The following is a 19393-nucleotide window of genomic DNA, read 5'->3' as shown; positions in this document are numbered from 1 at the left end:
CTGAAGCTGGCCCTGCCCATGGAATTTCAGTTACATGAGCCAGTTGGTTCTCTTTTTTTTGCTTCAGCCTATTGGAGTTGGGGGTGTGGACTGAGGGACCCTAAGAACTGATGTCTCCCGGCAGCGACAGCTGTGTGTCTCAGCCCTCGAGGGATACACCAGTGTTTCAGGGTTAACTACAGCTGTATAGGGGATGGTACCCTCGTTACAGGACAGGGCTGGTTTCGCTGGCATCTGAGCCCCTTCTGGAGTCCTATGATCCTATGTCTTGTCCACTAGGCATGAGACGAGGGTGGCTGACACACTGACCCCCAGGTGTGATTCAGTCCATCCACTAGAGGCTCACCCTCTAAAGACACGGTTTCCCAGGTGCCCCTGCACCAGGTGGGGCTTCACGACTACCTTCCCACAGAAGAAACAAGAGTGGAAATGACACTCAAACCAACATCTGGGTCAGTTTCTTAAAGGAGCTGCTAGCCTTTCTTCCCAACTTCCTCCCTGACTTCCTCTCAGGTGTGCTAAGGAGCCAGCTTCAGCCTTGCTCTGAGGTCCAGGGGGAGCAGGGGTGGGGGTGGGACAATGGTGGGGGGTGAGGAAAGAGAGAGGTGCGGGGGAGGGGGCAGGAGGAGCAGGAGAGAGAGGTGGGGGGAAGGGGAGAGGGAGAGAGATGGGGTGAGGGGGAAGAGGGGAGGGGGAGGAAGGAGGGGAGGGGAAGAGAGGTGGGGGAGGGGAAGAGAGGTGGGGGAGGGGGAAGGGGAGAGGCAGAGAGAGGGGGTGAGGGGGAAGGGGGTGGGGGGGAAGACGGAGAGGAGGGGAAGAGAGAGGTGGGGGAGGAGGAAGGGGAGGGGGAGAGAGAGGTGGGGAGGGGGAAGGGGAGAGGGAGAGGGGGGGAGAGGGAAGGAAGGAGGGGAGGGGGAGAGAGAGGTGGGGGAGGGGAAGGGGAGAGGCAGAGAGAGGGGGTGAGGGGGAAGGGGATGAGGGGGAAAGAAGGAGAGGAGGGGGAGAGAGAGGTGGGGGGAAGGGGAGAGGGAGAGAGAGGAGGTGGAGGGAAGGGGGTGAGGGGGAGCTTCAAAGACCTGGAGGATGACAACAAGGGAGCGTAATGATGATGCAAGGACAGAAGATGCTCTCAGAGTGTCTGTTGCTTCCCACACCCACTAATGGTTTTATATAAATATCGATTTTTAACCCTGTTGCAAGGTAGGGAAACTGAGGCTCGGATAAGTCACTTGCCCCCAGGTCGTGCCAGTGGCAGAGCTGGGACCCAAACCCACACGTGGGCAGATTCCCAGCCGGGATGTGCAGCACCCATGTGGGAGCAGGACTCCCTCGGGGTCCTCAGCAGCATCTGGAGGACCTAGACTCAGATTGCGGAGCCCCCCGCCCCCCCCGCCACAGCTTCCAGGTCACCAGGGCTGGGGTGAGGCCTGAGAATCTGCATTTCTAATCTAACATGTTCCAAGGTGCTGCCAATCCCACTGGTCCGAGGACCACACTTTGAGGACCACTGTCTTAGGGGATTCACTCTTTCAGCTCCACCCCAGAGGACATCCTCCTCCTCCATCCACCCCAGGGATGCACCTCTCCGGGGGAGCCCTTTAGGGTTTGCTCTGGTCTTGAGACCTAAAATCAAGGATACCGGACTCACTGGCTCATTCCCACGCTCAGAGAGCGGGGTTTTCCCTGAGTCAGGCCCCATGGGGGGAGCGGCGGGGCTGGGGTCCACCCTCGAAGGCTCGGGTCCGGGGGAAGAGGGGGGATTGCGGTCTGCAAGCAGGACACGGCTCCGGCTCCCTCGGCAGGGCTGGGAGAAGCTGCCGGCGCCCCCGGAGGCCCAGCGGGCGGCCAGGCCGCAGACCCAGCCCAGCCAGACGCTGCCGCACGTTCCGCACTCGGAGGCGCACACCTGCTGCGGAGCCCAGGGCAGCCGTCGGGGCCACCCCTCCAGCTGGGCTCCCGCCACAGGCCGCGTGGCCACACCACAAACCAACACGCGGGAAATAGAGGTGTCAGGCCTGCCTGCGCGCTCGGACACACAGCTGGCTCCCGGGGGATACTGAGGCAAGGAAGGACCTGGGAGGAGCGGGGGCCTCGCCCCGCCGGGAGCCTGTACGGTCTCGTGAGACACGAGCTCCTGCTCAGCCACCCGGGTTCCAGTCCCAGCCCCGGAGGTCACAGGTACTTAACCCACTGGAGCCTCAGTTTCTTGATTTGTAAAAAGGGGGTAAGAAGAGCGCCTACCGGGCAGCCCCGGTGGCTCAGCGGTTCAGTGCCGCCTTCAGCCGGGGGCGTGATCCTGGAGACCCGGGATCGAGTCCCGCATCGGATCCCCGCACGGGGCCTGCTTCTCCCTCTGCCTGTCTCTCTCTCTCTCTCTCTCTGTCTCTAATAAATAAATAAAATCTTTAAAAAAAGAAAAAAAAAGAGCGCCTACCCCATGGTGCTGTCATGAGACAGCCATTCATTCAACAAATATCTGCTGAGCACGAACTGCACGCCGAACGCCATCTCGGGGCTACAGGAAAAACAGTGACCAAGACAGACCAGACCCGTGTCCCTGTGAGCCGCCAGGCCAGCTGGGGGAGGCCACGGGGCAGCCAGCACGGGCTCTGGAGCTAGATGCCAGGGTCTCTGCGGTAACCCCACTTAGAGCTGTGTGACCATGACCCCCTCCCCGTGCCTCAGTTTTCTCATCCATAAAATGGGGATCCGAGAAAGTGTTGCTGCGGGCGAGTTGCCCGGCAAAGGGGTAAGTGCTATGGATGCATCAGAGCTAAATAAGGTAATAATAGATACCAGCCAGCCCGCGGTGCCGGGGGGAAGAATAGACGCAGGATGATACGTTTGCCTGGGGGTGGACAGGGAAGGCAACCCCCCCCAACCAGCACTGGGCACAAAGCCTGGTCCATCCGTGCTCATCCCCTAGTGCTCTTGCTGTTATTCATGTCTGTCAAGTCCTCCACGGGGCTGCGCTCCCTCCTCCCTCACCTGCCTGAGGCCACATCACCCACCTCTTGGAACAGGGCCCCCCACAAAGCTGGCAGGGCTGCAGCCCTCAGAGAGGCGGCTCTCAGGCAGGTGGGGGGGCGGGGCAAGCCCCTCAGGTGGGGCTGCAGGAGCCCTGCTCACCTGCCAGCTCCCGGGGGTCCACAGTCCCCGGGGGGTGGGTGCCCTCGGCCGGGCTCCGCTTCCATCTACCCGGAGACCTCCTGGCGTCGCTGCCGCCGCTGAGCCTGGCTCCCGGGGAGGCTCCGAGTCCAGTGCTCGGGTCTGAGGTCTAACAGGGCGGGCGTGGCGGCCGCTCAGAGGCTGGCGCAGCCCGGGAAGGCGACGCGTGCATCCTTGGGATGGCGAAATCAGGCTGCGTGTCCGGCCCAGTGACACAACTGCCAGGGGAGGGAGCGGCCTCCGGGGGCGGATGTTTTACCAGCTCTGGGAGGACTCAGTAAATATTAAACAGCCTCTGGCATGTCAGACCAGCTTCCAGATGGGCACATGCACCCCGGGGCCCCCGGGACAGTCTCGCTGCCTGGTGTCGTCGGCCCGGCGCGTGGCTGCTGCGGGCGCAGGATCTGCAGGCGGGCGGGGCTGGGAGTGGCCACGGGGCCATTACAGGACACGGTTCAGACGAGGACCCACTGCCCACCGCTGCACCCTTTCCTCCTGCGCCTGGCGGCATGGGTGGGGTTGGGGGGTGAGTAACACGCACAGGGCCCGCGCGCAGGTCAGGCTTGCTCCGGGTGCCTCACATGGGCTAGCCCGTCCTTACATGTGTCTCCAAGGCGTCGCCCTCTCTAAGGTCAAGGGAACGGGTTCGGTGGCTGCCCGTGGCCCCAGATCTGCGCCCCCGGCTGCTCCCTTGGCACAGGGCAGTGTGAGCACCGCCACCATGTCCTCTTTCTCCAGTCTCCTCTCCTTGAAAATCAGAGGCTACTGCTCTGTTTTCACCTCTGCATTTTCCCAGCCAGGCGGTCCCTCCTGACCGCCTGGGGGGAAGTGGACCAGGCTGAGGAGTGGCAGGAAGGGGTTAAGAGCAGCCAAGCCCATGAATCGGGGCAGATCAGGACAAAATCAGGGTCTGGCCCTCTTCATCTCCCCATCTTATTATATATGGCTGTTAGATGTGGCCTTATTATGGCAATCATTCACACCTTAGTGTAAAATTTCCCCACCAGATAGATCACTTCCCCAAGTGGATTCTTTGATTAAGGAATGAAAAGCCACAGCCAGAGGCAAAGGGGTTTCAGGTGCCAGGACAGGGGAAGGGGTTGAGGACAAAGGGGGATCCGTGAGCCTCCATCTCCTGCTCTCCTATCTGAGGTTATTTTTGCCTGCCCAGCCCCCACCACTGAGGGCCTTGGCAATGTGGCTGTGCCTCAGCCTGGTTGCATTACCTGAGAAATAAGGCCAGAAGGTGAGCTCTGAAACCCGATCTAGGCCGTCCAGCCACAGGGCCCAGGGTCCAGACTCCTGGGAGTCGGGCAGAGGCAGGAAGTTAAAAATAGATGTACTGCTTCCCTGTCCTCATGGGTAGCTTCTTCCTCACTGTGGACCAGGGGACGGGAGTGACCGGGGCCAGATGGTGGTCACTCAGGGACCTCAGAACCCACCCAGGCTGGGAGCTCTTCTGAATTCCCTGAGCGGGGGATCCCCCAGGAGAAGAAGCCCCCAGGGGAGGTCCAGCCATCAGAGTCATCTTTCTCAGATCAGGATGCAGACCTTGCAGGGCGTGATCTTGTCCTTGCTGATGGCCAGTGAGCCCTAGTGGAAAAGGGTCTGATCCCCTCTGTCCTCTCTCCCCCCTCCACCACCACCCAGGAATCCCTGGGGCAGCAGGAGGCCAGGGGCACACCTTGGGACACTATCTGGGCAGAGGTCCTGGCTGGGGCCTGCGGGAACGTTCCCGTGGATGCAGGAGGTCCAGAGGCCCCCAAAGGCCTGGCAGGAGGAGAGCTGTCGGCAGGACCGGGCACAGAATTCACGAGACCCAGCATAAAAGAAAATGCAGGACCCCATTTTTCAAAACATGTTAAGAATTGCAAGATGGCAACAGCAGAGCATTACACCTGAGCCGGGATCCTTGAGCACACACATTGCACACTCATGCAGCTCCCCTGCCCTTCCCGGCCAGACCAGGGGAACAAAGTCCCCACATCACCACATGTGAATTAGAGAAGGGCACCCACTGAGTGGACCGGACCCATGCCAGGGCACACAGATCGGGAGGGTTACGTGGCTGGATGGTCCCCTTGGCTGGGTGACCCGCACAACTGTCCTTAGCAGCCCCAATTACAGACCCCGTGGGGTGGGGGCTCTGATGAAGCCCAGCAGAGGCAGCTGGGAAGTGGTTGCATCGAGGAACATCATCATTCCCTGGCCAGTTTACTTATTTAGCCCCTCTCAGCATCACTTATGGAGTGCCTACTGTATGCCTTCCTCACAGTGGCATCCACACTTTCTCCTCTTGGAGGCTGGGAGTCACTCCCCCTGGGGCCTCGAACCTCATCCCCACCTCAGGACCTTTGCACTGGCTGCCCCCTCCACCTAGAAGACTTCCTCAGCCCCACTGGCTGCCTGCAGGAAACAGGCAACTTCTCTCTGGCCTCAAACGTGCCACTGCCTCACTGAGGGCCTCCTCTGAGACCCCTGCCGCCTCCCCCAGCACCCTGTTTTAATTCCCTCACAGCACTTGCCGCCAGCTGAATCCACCTTGATTACGGTTGGCTTCTTGCTCGCTGCTCTGACAGGAGGGGTGGGGCCTGGGTCTGTCCCCAGAGCCTGGGGTGGGGCCTGGGCAGAGTAGATGCTCCATAAATATTTGTGGGATGAATTAGGGATTCCTAAGGGTGCTTCCAACTGGGACGCTTGACGGTTTCAGCCCTGAGATGCCACTCCTCCCAGGCACATACTGGAACTGAGCCACCGGGAGCCGAGTGGGCGAGCCGGGAGAGCCTGACCTCAGGGGCCAGGCATCCCTGGGCCTCGAACATGCAGCTATTAAACCCCAGGGAAGAGCCAGAGGAGGGCCCAGGGCGGTAAAGCAGCAACTGGCCAGGAAAACAGGAGTGAGAAGAGGGAAGAGGCCTGGAGGGGAGAGAGGTCAATGTGGCAAAAGCAGAGGATTTCAAAAGGAGGCTGGCCAGCCAGATCCCAGCGGGCCACTCTTAGGCCACGAGAGGGGACCGCATTGTGTTCTAGGTGGATGCCAATCTCTGGAGGAGATTTGGTTGTTGACTGACTCGCTGACCAACGGTGCGGGGTCCTGCTGGGCTGGGAGTCCTGCTTATCTCCCACATTCACTGACACCAGCAGATGTGTGGGCCCCTGAGGGTGCCTGAGGGACCACCCCAGCCCCCAGGCCTGCCAGAGGGCAGCAACCCCCCAGGCTTGCCCAGGACCAGGCGGTGGCCCCCCAGGAACGGAAACTCGCAGCAGCCATGAACTGGTGTCTAGAGGCCCCGCACTGACCCCAGGCCCACCTCTGCAGAGGCTGCTCCTCCTCCTTTGAAAACTCCCCCCCAGTACCTACCACGTGCCGGCTGCTTGCTGTGTGTCACCTCATTGTACTCTCATGACCGCTCTGTGGGGGAGGGACACTCATGATCCCCATTTCACAGATGAGGAAACCGAGACTCAGGGGTGAAGTCACTGGCCCAGGTCACGGAGCTGGGATAGGTGGCCCCACGTCCCGGTTGTGTCAAACAGGATAAACATTCCATCCTCGCCCCACCCCCGGGTGACCAGGTTCCACTTCTGAACCAGTCCTGCTGTGTGACCCAGCTGAGCAGCTCCACCTCTCTGCGCCTGCTTTCTGATCTGCCGGTGGGCCTGATGCACTCAGGCGGATCGGACTTCCAGGACCAACTGAGATGATCCCAGTGGGTCCCCAAGAAGTTACAGGTCCCCCCTGTGCCAGGTGTCACACACGTGCACACGTGCCATGCCAGGCCCGAGACTCAGCATGAGAGCGAGCTTCAGGGTCCGGGCCAAGTGGCCGGCCCCCTCCCCTGGGGCAGAACTTACGCGATCCTCCGGCTCTGTGCGCTGCTGAAGCCCGCGAAGGAGGCGCTCCGGCCCACGACCCCCACGGCCCCCGCGTCCCCGGAGGACAGGAACCGCAGCCTCACCGACATGGCCAGTCACCTAGACGGGGAGAGGACGGGACGGTCAGCCTCGTGCCGCCACCTGGTGAGCGCAGATGGCGGCCGCAACCCCCCCGCCCCCAACCAAGGCCCCCAGAGGCCTCACGAGAGCCGCAGAGAGGGGGCGACTGTCCTGTCCCCAGCTGACAGATGAGAAAACTGAGGCTCACTGAGGTTAGGGACCCTGCCGGGGGCTGGTGGCAGGAGCAAGATTCGAACCCAGGTCTCTACTCTGCGCTCAGGTTCTTAATGCCGGAGCAATGCTGAGCCCTCCAGCAGGGGGGAGTCAGCTCCTCCTGAAACCAGACCTGCTGACCTCCTCTCAGCCGGTAACCCTCCCCTCCCTCCACAAACCCTCAGTGAGCGCTGTGTGCCAAACACGACGCTGGGGACACGCCCTGGGCAAGACAGGCAAGGTCCCTCCAGGGCTCCCAGTCTGGCGGGGAGGCTGATGAGCTACCGGTTACAGTAGGAAGTCTCTAGTGAAGAGACAGGGGAGCCCAGGGGCTACCTGACCTCGCCATGGAGGAGGTGACCAAGTGCAGAGAACAAAAGGCTGAGGAGGGGAGGGAAGGGTAAAGGCAGAGGGAACAGCACAGGCAAAGGCCTGGGAGTGCAGAGGACACGGTGTCATCCAGAAACAGAAAGCAGTGCGGTGGGTGGGGGCGTGACCCCCGGCGGGGCTGGAGAGGCCCGCAGAGTGCAGGTCATGGGGAGGCCTCGGTAACCCCATGAAAGGGTTTGGCCTTGCCGTTGGGCCAGGGTGATTGGGAGCCATGAGAGGGTTTTGAGTGGGGGCTGACAAAGCCCAACCCACATGAGTCCAGGCTGCTGGCATCCCAGGGCTCCAGAATCCCCGGCTCCATCGCTCGGTCTCTGCCCCAGGCTGCAGTGAGGCCAGCCTAGAACCCTGACCGTCTTTTCTTTTATCCAAACCACCTCTAGATTGGAAAAATGCCACCACATCCCTTGGGAATATGGCCCAATGTCTTCCAGCACCAACAAGCAGAAGATTCTCCGTATCTAACCTAAATCTCTGCAGCTACAGTTTCATTCCTTGCTCCTCAGCCGGGGTGGAGGCAGTGCAAGGATGCCAGGGACCCCACTGCCCAAGCCTCACCTGCAAAAGCTCCACTGCGCCAGCTCCCTCGTCTCCCTGTGGGGTAAGGCCCCTGCATTCCAACATCCCTTCTCTGGCCAGTTGAGTCCAGTGTCTACACCTTTGCTCACACCGGGGCCTCCCTGGCCCCCACCCCGGGAATAACAATCTCTTTCGAGCCACGTCTATCCAGTGTCCCATCCTGCATTTTGCGTGTGGCCAGCCCCTGCCATATGCTCCTGAGCCCCCCTGGCGGATCTGTGTGGCCCCCACAAACCTTCTTTTTCTCCCATTCACCCCCCCACCCACCCCACATGTGCTACAGGTTCAAAATCCCAGTGGTGCCCCTCACCGGCTCTGGGCCTCAGTGGTCACATTTGCAAAATGGAAAGTCAGAAAAGGACCAAGGAGACAAGGTGCTGAGGACACATAATGCAAGGGGGACACTCGGAAAGAGTTGGTTGTCTCTGTGCAATTGGCTGATGGAGGCTTCAGCCCTGGACAGAGGGGTGCAGGGGGTGGGGCTCCGGCGAGCGTTTGCTGAGCACCCACTGTGTGGCAAGCCCCAGCACCAGGGTCCACAAACACCAGCCCTGCTGGGAGCATTATGAGGGCTCCTTATGCAGCCAGCCGTGTGCTCAAAATGCCTTGTGGAACGTATCTTATTAAATCTACACACCGGCTGAGGCATAGGAGCTATCACTGACCTGCCCTGACAGAGGAGGAACTGAGGGGACAGGACTGGCCTGGAAACAACAGAGACATGTACGGAAGTGGAGTGCGATGGATTGCCGACGCCAGCGCTTCTTCCTACGCACGGTCAGGCGTCCCCGCTCTAGGCGAGGCCCCAGCCCCACGAGGAGGTCCCCACTGTCCCCACCTGTGCTGGGCTGCTGCCAGCCCAGACCAGCGCACAAGCGTCTGTTGTTATGTTTTCTGAAATTTCGGTAGCTTGAAATCAGTCACAGTAGGAATATTTGCACCCTGGATGTTGGCAAATGCTGCAAGCTTGGGTTTGGGGTTTTGTTGTTTTTGTTTTTCTCTGCAGGTTGTTAAACATTTATCAGCACAGCATTGCCCCACCACTGTGGGTACCTGCTCAGGGTGGCAATGGGAACCTTCTCAGACTCCTGAAGGCCCCCAGCCGAGCTGGGCAGGGGAACTGACCAGGGTAGGGGTGGGCAGGAAGGCAGATCTGCAAGGTCACTGGTTGGGACCAGTACTCTGGCCCCGAGCTGGGAGCTGGGAGCTGGAGGCTGGGGACCTGGGGGGCTGGAACGCCCTTCCCGTAACCACCCCCACCCCGCTCCCCCCAGTTACAGTGGACTGTGAATGCTGACTTCTCAGTCTCCCCCACTAGATGGAGAGCGACTTGCAGGCGGGGCTGGAGTGTTCCCTGGTGCTGGGAAGATTCACGGCCCATCCTTACGGGTCCAGAGAACAAGGCCTGACAGGCTGGGCTGCTGCCCCCACTGTACCAGGCCGTGCAGCCCGTGGTGCCAGATAAGTGGAAAAATAAGGATAAGGATAAGAATTTCCACTAAGTGCTAGACTCCAAGGCGGGGGCTGACAAACATTTTCTGTAAAGGACCAGATACTAAAGTTTTTGGCTTTGCAGGCCATAGACTCTTTGTCACAGAAGAGCACATTTAACTCTCTTGTTTTAGAGCAAAAGCAACCACAGGCACCATGTAAGTGATGAGCATGGCTCTGTTCTCATGCAACGGTACTTACAATAGCTCTTACTAAGCGACCCCTGGGTGGCCAACACTACCTCTGACCCCTGGCAGCCAGTGGTCCTCCTGCCGCCTGCTCAAAGGGCTTAAAATCTCATTTACTTCCCCCCAGATTATATGAAGTAAGTACTCTTAATATCCCCCATCTGCAGATAAAGAAGTTGAGGCTCAGAACGGAGAGGAAAGGACTCGGCCAAAGTCACATAGGTAAGGAGATGCCAGAGCTGGGATCTGGACCTGGGCGGGACAGGCCGTAAAAGCCTGGCCACTTCGTGCTAGGTTGCCCCTGCTCCCCCATCCTCGGGGGGGGGGGGGGGCTGTGCAGCAGACATGCTCCTACGCATGAGCCGGACCCATGGGTTGGGCTGAAGGGCAGACAAGGGGGCCCCAGAATGGAAGCAGGTCATGAAAGGGACCTGCAAGCTACAAACATAGCATCGGGGGTGGCCAAGAAAAATCAAGCCCCATCTCCTGCAGGCTTCAGGTTGTGGGAACCCAAGTCCCTGTGGGCCTCTTGGGACCAGCTTCAGCTCCTAGTCAGCTCAGCTGCCCCCCAAGTGGGGCCAGCAGCCCTCCCCCCAGGGCTAATCCTGGTGTTTGCCCAGGTGGCCAGCTGCAATCTCGCCCAGCTGGGTTTCTGGCTGCAAAAGCATTTCCCTTCTGGTGGACTGCGGGTGGGTGGCCAGGCTGAGACCCCTGGAATCGCAGGAGCCTTTGGTGGGTAGCTCCTGACAAGCCCCCATGAGTGCTGGTCACCTCTGACTAAGGCTGATGTCCCTAATGTTTAATCATTGACACACAGGCGCCCTGACCACTCACAACAGACCCCGCTCCTCCCCCTCCCCACGCCGTGGCTGGCCTTAACCCTTTAGCCGCTAGACGGTGGGCAGCTCAGAGAAGTCCCCAGGGAGGGACTCAGAGGCTCAGGGCAGCTCTGGGCAACCGGCCCGCTCAGGGCATGAGAGACAAGCCGGAGACCTCGCTGGGCCCTGGGCAGAGGAGAGAGGCACGGAAGTCGTGCAGGTGCCAAACCTTTGACGGCAGACGGGACTGCCTCTTCCCCGCGTCCCTCGCTGCCTCTCTCGGGCCGGCGCCTGGGCCCGCTCCTTAGACCGATGGCCTGGACACAGCTGGGGAGCGCAGCGGGGCAGGACAGCTGGAGGCGCTTCTCACACGGCCAGCTGCTCCCCGAACCCCGGAACCCCGGCCGGCGTCCTGGGCCTCCACCCCGAGGCGGCGGGCCTGGAGGAGCCTGAGCCCACTCGCTAAATCTGTCCAGCTCACTGCTGCCCAGAGCCGCCCGCCGGCCCAGGGAACCTACAATTTCACCTCATTTGGAGGTGATGCTTCTAAATTTAACAGCGTGGGCTCTCAGGGCTGGGTGGCTTTTATGCCCTCACTTAGGGCTCTTTTATATCCGCTCAGATGCCAGGCAGGGCTTAGTTTGCTTATAGGAGTTTCCAAAATAGACCCTTTGGTTTAGCACGAAAGGAAATGGCAAAATAGCCCAGGATGAGGAATGTTGAGTTTATACCTAAGAGGGACGGACGACCGGAGGAGGGAACCAGTCTGGGGACCAGTCTGTCTGCGCCAGATGGGAGGCCGACTCCCTCATTTCACCGGTGAGCATGCCCAGGGCCCAGGGTGGCCACCTGACGTGCCCGGGTGCCCAGAGGAGCATGGAAGGGCCAGAGGAATCCACGCTCCTCCCCCTGCCAGCTCGGTCCCCAGCCACCCTGGCCGTGCCCTCTCCCTCCCTGGCATGCTCTTCCCGCACACCTCCCATGAGGCTCCCTCTCAGCCTTTAGGTCCCAGCAGAAAGGTCACCTCCTCAGAGAAGCCCTCCCTGGTGCCCCTGGCTACGGCGGCCTCACTCCTCACCCTGTTTCAAGTGCTTCAGACAACCTGTCACCATCCCAAATTGTCCTTTTGGTCTGCTCGGTAGCTTCGTGGCCCTCCTGTGAGTCCCAGCTCCACGGGGTGGGGACCTCTGGGTCCTGCTCACAGCTGTGTGTCTAGGACCTCACCAAGTAGGGCTCCCCCCCCTCCCCCCGTAAGTACTGGTTCAGAAGTCACTGCCTGAGTAAATGGACAATTGAAGGACGTCTCTTCAGAACTGTGTCCCGGATTCCTTCACTTGATCTGTTCCTTCAACGCACATGTGTTGAGTGCCTACTGAATGCAGGCACCGGGCATGTGGCTGTGAACTAGTCCGGGGGGAGACAGGGATGAGGACATGAGGTAATGAGGCTGGACCATGATGGGGAGCTGACAAGGACCCCAACCCCAGCCAAGGGGGAGTGACTGGGGAGACCCCCTGGGAAAGCGGTACGTTGAAGTCTAGAGGAGAAGGAATTGGCAGAGAGAGGTGGGATGGCAGAGTGTGTCAGGTGGTAGGAACAGCGTGTACGAAGGCTCAGAGGCAAGAGATAGGATCCATTTGATGAACTTAGTTCGGTGTATGTGGCTGGAGCATCGAGGGTCCCTGAGGGGCTAGGTGGGGACCCTACTTCGTGGGGGTAGGGGCTTAAGCTGCATCCAGGGAGACACAGGCAGGCCAGGCCTCCAGCACCCCCTGGGTGGGGAGTTGATTCGCTTACTCAGTTTGCCCTGCACATCTGGCCGGACAACGCCGCTGCACCTGAGGAGACAATGACCGAGTGTCTACCGCAGGCCAGGCCTCTGAACGTGGCACCTCCATCCAGGGGCTGGGAGCAGTCCCACGGGGGAGGCCTCTGCCCCTTGGGCCCAAGGTCCGTGTCTCCTGGGCCAGCACACAGCACCACCCTTGGGGAGGCTCGGACACCCCATATGGCCCCCACCGGCCTGCCCGGTCTCTGCCCTCTGCAGTCGACCCCTGACCCACCCACCCTTTGCTTCCCCCACAGACAAGACCCAGGCATTTGATAGTCCCTGAGAGGGAAAGGCCCACAGCCAACCCGCAGAGGCCAGAGGCCGTGTTAGCCCTGACACCCGCCAGCTTGGGCTCCCTTCCTTCTGCTGAGTCCAGTGGGCCCTGCTCCTGCCGGGTGCTTTCAGAGGCCTCTCTCCCTGCTCACGTCTCCTGGGCCAGGAAAACATGCCCAGGGCCGGGAGGGGGGGTGCATGGGGGGTGTCTACATGTGATCATGAATCAGTTCCCTCCCTCTGAGCCTCTGTCTCCCTGTCCGTCAAGTGGGGGGCTGGGCTAGAACTCAGGCTTGGCTACTTGGAGCCGAGGGAGGAATATGGGGCATCACTCGCTTGCCGTAGTCCTCCCTCTTCCTATCCTGTCCTCCCCAGCAATCTGCCACTGGTCACCCCCCTGTTGAGCAGAGCACAGAGCTGGCCGCAGGCACAGGGTGATGGGCAGGCCAAGGGAGAGGCTCAGATTTAATCAGGTGTTTTGGTGAATTTCTTTTGAGGTAACCTTCTATTTAGAGCAAGCTGACTTCTGTATGATATACTGTTTTTTTTTTTTAAATAATAGCGTATTTACATGAAGAGTAATGGATTTGCAGGACACTAGGTTTAAGTAGAGCAGATAGGAACCCAGCTTCTTGGCAGCTCACATTTCTGGGTCCCTGCGTGGAAGCGGGACCAGGAGCGGGGGTGGGGGGACGGGGAACGCAGGCGTGTCTCTGCTGATGGCCCTGTGGAGAGCCCGATGTGCAGACAGCACTGGTTTCTTGTTAAGAGAAGCAGCAGCAACTCCTTGGGGCGCCCTAACTATCCCCCCCAGAGCTCATTGTCCCAGGGCTGCAAGGCAAATGAAAACTCCCCTTTAAAAAAAAATTAAAGGGATCCCTGGGTGGCGCAGCGGTTTAGCGCCTGCCTTTGGCCCAGGGCGCGATCCTGGAGACCTGGGATCGAATCCCACATTGGGCTCCCGGTGCATGGAGCCTGCTTCTCCCTCTGTCTATGTCTCTGCCTCTCTCTCTGTGTGACTATCATAAATAAATAAAAATTTTAAAAAAATTAAAAAAATATTTTATTTATTCACGAGAGACAGAGAGAGAGACGCAGAGACACAGGCAGAGGGAGAAGCAGGCTCCCTGCAGGGAGCCCAATGGAGGACTCGATCCCAGGACCCCAGGATCATGACCTGAGCCAAAGGCAGACGCTCAACCACTGAGCCACCCAGGTGTCCCAAGTGGAAACTTCCTGATGGCTCAGGACCAGGCATGGGAGTCAGGACCCAGAATCCAAGAGGATCCCTTCCCTCAGTTTATCACACAGTCCGCAGCACCCCCATGAGCTTCCTGCCCAGAGCAGCCAGGCTCCAGCTCCAGCCCAGAGGCTCAAAGGGACCAGTCACTTGGTCCTGGGTGGACAGGGAGGCCGCCTCCTGGGGCTGCTTCACAGTGTACCTGTGACCATCTCACAAATGAAAGCCCCAGGTGAGGCCACAGATGGGCAAGTGCGAGGGAAAGGTTCAGTAGCCCAGATGCCTCAGCCACTCGGACGAATTGTATGTGGCAGTAAGAATTGGGAATATGGGGACGCATGGGTGGCTCAGCGATTGAGCACCTGCCTTCAGCTCAAGGTGTGATACTAGAGTCCTGGGATCGAGTCCTGTGTCGAGCTCCTGCAGGGAGCCTACTTCTCCCTCTGCCTATGTCTCTGCCTCCCTCTCTGTGTCTCTCATGAATCAATAAGTTAAATCTTAAAAGAAAAAAAAAGAAAGAAAGAATTGGGAGTATGATTTTGAGGAATAATGGCTTGAGAAAATAGAAGATGTTCAACGTAAGACACTGAGCCAAAAGCCAAGATGTAAACGATACACAACACGGTCTCGGTTTTCTTTTTGAAACGATACCTTACCCATGTTCCACAGTGGACATGCATGCCCTCATAATTAGGGGAAAAAATGTTACTTTAAAGAAAACCGAAAGCGTGGTTACTCTGTCCTTGGTCGCATAGTAATGAAGCTGCAGGGCTGACTGCTTATCCTTTGACCTAGAGAATGTTGCTTTTCAGGATGAGCCTGGGGTCATAGGAGAAACTTTCCTCTTAAAAAAAAAAAAAAAAAAAAAAAAAAAAGATAGAAAAAGGAAAGAAAAACAAACTCTGTTTAAAAGGCCCACAAATATTATCTCCACTCCCAGCTAACTCCACTGGGCTTTTACGAGGTAGAGATGACTCATGAATTTCTGTGAAATATCCAGAGGGTGTTTTGATTTAAATGGCCCCCTCACTGCTCACATCACCACGTACATGCTCCCATCCCATGCTCCTGTCACCAGGTAGGCCGGGGTCACCTGGAAAAGACAGCAACTTTGGGGGTGAAGGAGCTTCCTGGGGCCTCGGTGGGGGTGGGGGTGTGCGTGGAGCTAGAGGCACATGGCTGGGAAAGAGCCTGAATGCAAGATGACAGAGAGGGGATGACAAAAGCTGACCCTCTGGGAGCACAGGAGGGGCAGCTGAATCCCCTCTCCAATGCTGCCTCCACACTGGTCAGTGGCCGTAGGGCAGCTATAGAAAGAGGCTGCCAGGGGACACCCGGGTAGCTCAGCGGTTTGGCACCTGCCTTTGGCCCAGGGCCTGATTCTAGAGCCCCGAGATCGGGTCCCATGTCAGGCTCCCCGCGTGGAGCCTGCTTCCTCCTCTGCCTGTGTGTGTCTCTGCCTCTCTCTGTGTGTGTCTCTCATAAATAAATAAAATCGTTGAAAGAAAGAAAGAAAGAAAGAAAGAAAGAAAGAAAGAAAGAAAGAAAGAAAGAAAGAGGCTGGCCGGGAGGGCCGGAGATGGAGGGGTGCTGGAGACAGACCCCTCCTGGCACTGACCTTATTGGCAGGTCAGGGTGAGGCCAAGCAGTGGTCACTGTTCTTGGCCAAGCGCCTCTGTGTGATGTCAAAAACTCGAAAGCAGCAATATCGCTGGTGAGAACCAAGGTCCTGTTCTGAGAATTAACTCATTTCATTCCTGGTACCCGGGAAGTCTGGCCTCAGACTGCACTCTGGGCCCGCTGAGCGGCACCCCCTTACTGTATCCTGGACACTGGGCTGAGAGCTGGACACGCAGCATCTCCCCACAACACCCCTCTGAGGCGGGTGCTGTTGCCACCCCTGTTTTACAGGCTGGGAAACCGAGGCTTGGAGAGTCGAAGTGGTCGGAACCAGCACATGGCAGCTTCACATCATCAATGATTCACCTTCAAACACGTGTGTCCCCCCAGGTGGGGGACATTGCATCCACGTCCTAGGGGTGACAAAGCAACACATGTGGGACCCTAACCAGAAGCCCTCACTCCGGAATGGGTATGCGAGGGTCTCAGGCTCGGCTCCATTGACACTTGGGGCCACATCATTCTTTGCCACAGGGGTTTCCTATGTACGTCTCGCCACCAGATACCAGGAGCACTGCCCTGTCCAGTGGTGACAACCGAGCATGTCTGCAGACACTGTCACGTGTTGTTCCCCGGAAGGCGGAAACCCCTCCAGTGGGAACCACCGGGTTAGAGGCAGCGCTTCGGCTCTGCTCTCGAGCACTGGCGAGTGAGCAGTGTGGGTGTTAGAGGTCATTCTCACGGCTGTGGGTGATGGTGTGAAGGTACCGTATTCCCTTGGCTACAAAAATTTAAGCCTTTCCATGCCCACATGAGTAGGGAGTGGGAATCTGGGGGGGGGGGGTGGGCAGCAGCCCGATATGGTCAGAAGGAGCCCTGAGCCCTCAGCCCCCATTGGGCCTCTACCACCCTCCCCCCACATGCGTGCACCTGCACACTCACGCCAGGAAGGTGAGCAGCAGCTTGCGTTTGGAGAAGAGCTTGCTGGTCTCCTTGGGGTGTTTGCTGCACCGTCAGAGCTCTGCGTGACACCCGCCTTCTTTGCCACCCCCATCGGCAGCAAAGAGAGACCCAAAGCCAACTTACTCGTTTTAACCAAAAGAGCCTGATCATTGGGTGAACACGCACTGGTTTGGGGCCACTCAACAGAGGCAGGATTCGAATTCAAACCCGAGGGCCACCCCCTGGACCATCCTCTCCACTCAGTTCCCACTGAGGGAACTACCCGAATTCTCCATAATCAGGGACACAGAGCGTCCCCCCGGCTCACCCACACAGCCTGACAGGAGAGCAGCCTCCCCTAGGCCTAACCCGCCAGGGCCCTGAGCAAGAATGTCACTCTCCACTGCTGCCTCCGGAAGAGGCTGTCGGCACAGGGTACGGGGGCTTGGGCACGGGGGCTTGGGCACGGGCCCCACGCAAACGGTTGGATTACTTTTAAAATCAGGAGATAAGAAATGAACTTTTAGGTTAAACAGAATGCTTTATTATATGATATTGTGTATGTGTTATTATTTATATATCAATAGCATGTATTTTATTATATAATTTATCCATCCTTATACCAATTCACCCGTAACGTACACTATTTAATTATTTCTTAGGGAGGAAGAGTCCTGCAAAGGCCAAGGTGCTGGGAGCTCAAGAAAGTCAGCAGGGGCCCTGCCCTTTGCCCTCTGCTGGCGCTCCCTTGAATCTGTCTGCCTCCAGAACAATCCGTGCCACCTCTCACCCAGAGTCCCTCTCCAGCTCCTTCCCCACCCACACCTTTCCTATTCTGATTGAGCAAACCTATCTGGCCTTCCCCCCCCACACACCCCGCCCCCATTCAACCTCCCCTCTCCCTGTGCCAGCCTAGCTTGGCCTGAATACACTCTTGACCCTCACCAAAATATTGCACTTTGTCCTGTTCTGGCCTTAGGATCGAGAAGTTCAAACCCAGGCAGCCTGGCTTCCAGGTCAGCCTCTTCACCGCAGGCCTTCGCTGCCAGGTTTCTGGAATCTGCTGATGTCACTGAGCCTCGAGCCACCCCTGCCCCTGGCCTCCCACTGAGCGCTTGCTTAGATTCACCTCTTCTGGGAGGGTTGGATCCCTTCCTCCGCCCACCTCACTCCGTGCTGTTCTATGGGGGGTGGGCAAGTGGGCTTGTTCGCCCTCCATTCCCTGGGTCCTCATGAGCTCGACAGTATTTCTGTAGGTTCATTATCTTTAGAAGCTCCTCTTCTGGGACTAACCAGTTCATATTCTTTTGTCCTAACTACCTAGCTTTTTCTCAGTGACTTCTAGTTTAGTCCCAGCCCCTCAGTCACCTTATAAATTGTCCTAAATGATGTGTGCATGTGTGTGTAACAGGAGCTTCAAGTATTTACGTGACCAGATCTGCCAAAATTGTCCTATGTTTTAAGAGTTTGGAACCTGCTTTCGCCACCTCTAAGATTAAGTTTCTGCTCTGACCAGTGAAGTCCAGCTCCCTGGGTGAGAATTTCATCTTCTCGTCCAGGCTGTAAAGTCCCCAAAAGTATCTCCCTCTTCTGTAGGGGGCCTCGGCCAAGAGATTTCACTGTCTGCTCTGCTGCTCAGAAACACCCTGAATCTGTCCCCTCCTTTGCATCCCCTGCCCCCAGGGTCAAGCCCCCATCACCTCTCTGGTCTTCACTGGCCTCTCTGCCTCCACCTGGTCCTCTGCCCCAATCTGAAGACCAGAATGAGCTTTTAAAAGCATCCAACAGGATTCCGACACCCCTCCCCAGGCTTGCAGCTTCTGGACGCCCCTAGAACTAAAATCTCACCCCCTGGAACTGTCCCCGGAAGGCTCTGAAGAAGCACCCGCCTGCACAGAGGCCCTATCTAGGGGTGTCTCAGGAGGGAACCCAGACCGGGATGGTCAAGAGCTCCCTATCCACTGCCTAGAAAGGCAAGAGCTCCTCTTGTGCCCCTTTCCGACCTGAAAAAATTAGTCACAACTGGGTCTTGTCCTAGTGAGGGCAGGGGGTGGGTGGGATGGGGCAGGGGCGGACTCCCAGAGTCTTCACACTATCCATCCTATTTCCACCCATTTGCACCCAGCCTGTAAGGCAGGCAGGAAGAGGGGGTCAGCCCCTCACCCTGTTTACAGCTGAAGTGCTGTGACTCAGAGAAGGCAAGTGGTTTTTCCACACTCACACAGCCGGCATGGGAGTGGGTAGGGGGCGGGCGGGAGGGAAATACAGGCATTCAGACATATTTTGAGCACTTGAGTAGTGAGAGGTGAGGCGACAGGCTGAACAGGGACCTGACTGGAGGACCCTGGGCCGGCGACGGGCTAGGGCTGTAACTGGGGAGCCCAGTGGGTATTCATATTTCAAGCCCACCCACTGCAGGTGCTCAAGAGCCTTCCTTTCCACAACCCAGGGTTGCCCAGCGTGGCCCCCGTGTCTGGATGAGGATCCGTGGCCCAGTGGTGCTGGGTCAGCCTCCTGGAACGCCCGAGGTCCCCTGCCAGCAGGCCCTGGGACTCCCGCCTTGGCACGTGGGCCGGTTGATGAGGATTGTTTGCTGATGGAGGCTGTTTACAGCACCGGAAACGGTCAAGGGTTCACCCAGAGATGAGCCATCTGGTCATCCCAAGGTAAACAGTTTACAAGAGACAAACCAAGCCAGGCTGCTGTT

General features: G+C 58.3%; 1 protein-coding gene across 4 annotated transcripts in view; it reads right to left on the bottom strand.

Annotated features, from left to right (window-relative positions):
* Positions 1–19393, bottom strand: part of RIPOR3 (RIPOR family member 3) — a 76726-nt gene that overhangs the window by 24986 nt on the left and 32347 nt on the right. For 3 of the 4 annotated variants that reach the window (XM_026014602.2, XM_072735577.1, XM_072735578.1), the window contains one exon: positions 7024–7143. In XM_026014602.2, coding sequence (XP_025870387.1) covers positions 7024–7133 — 110 coding nt within the window. In that variant the 5' untranslated portion in view covers positions 7134–7143. Of the gene's footprint in view, positions 1–3129; positions 3364–7023; positions 7144–19393 lie in introns of those variants that run through there. The other variant, XM_026014603.2, reaches the window with a different exon arrangement.

The sequence above is a fragment of the Vulpes vulpes genome, chromosome 14 (genome assembly GCF_048418805.1).
Source record: "Vulpes vulpes isolate BD-2025 chromosome 14, VulVul3, whole genome shotgun sequence".
NCBI lineage: Eukaryota > Metazoa > Chordata > Mammalia > Carnivora > Canidae > Vulpes > Vulpes vulpes.
This window is presented reverse-complemented; position numbering and strand designations above follow the sequence as displayed.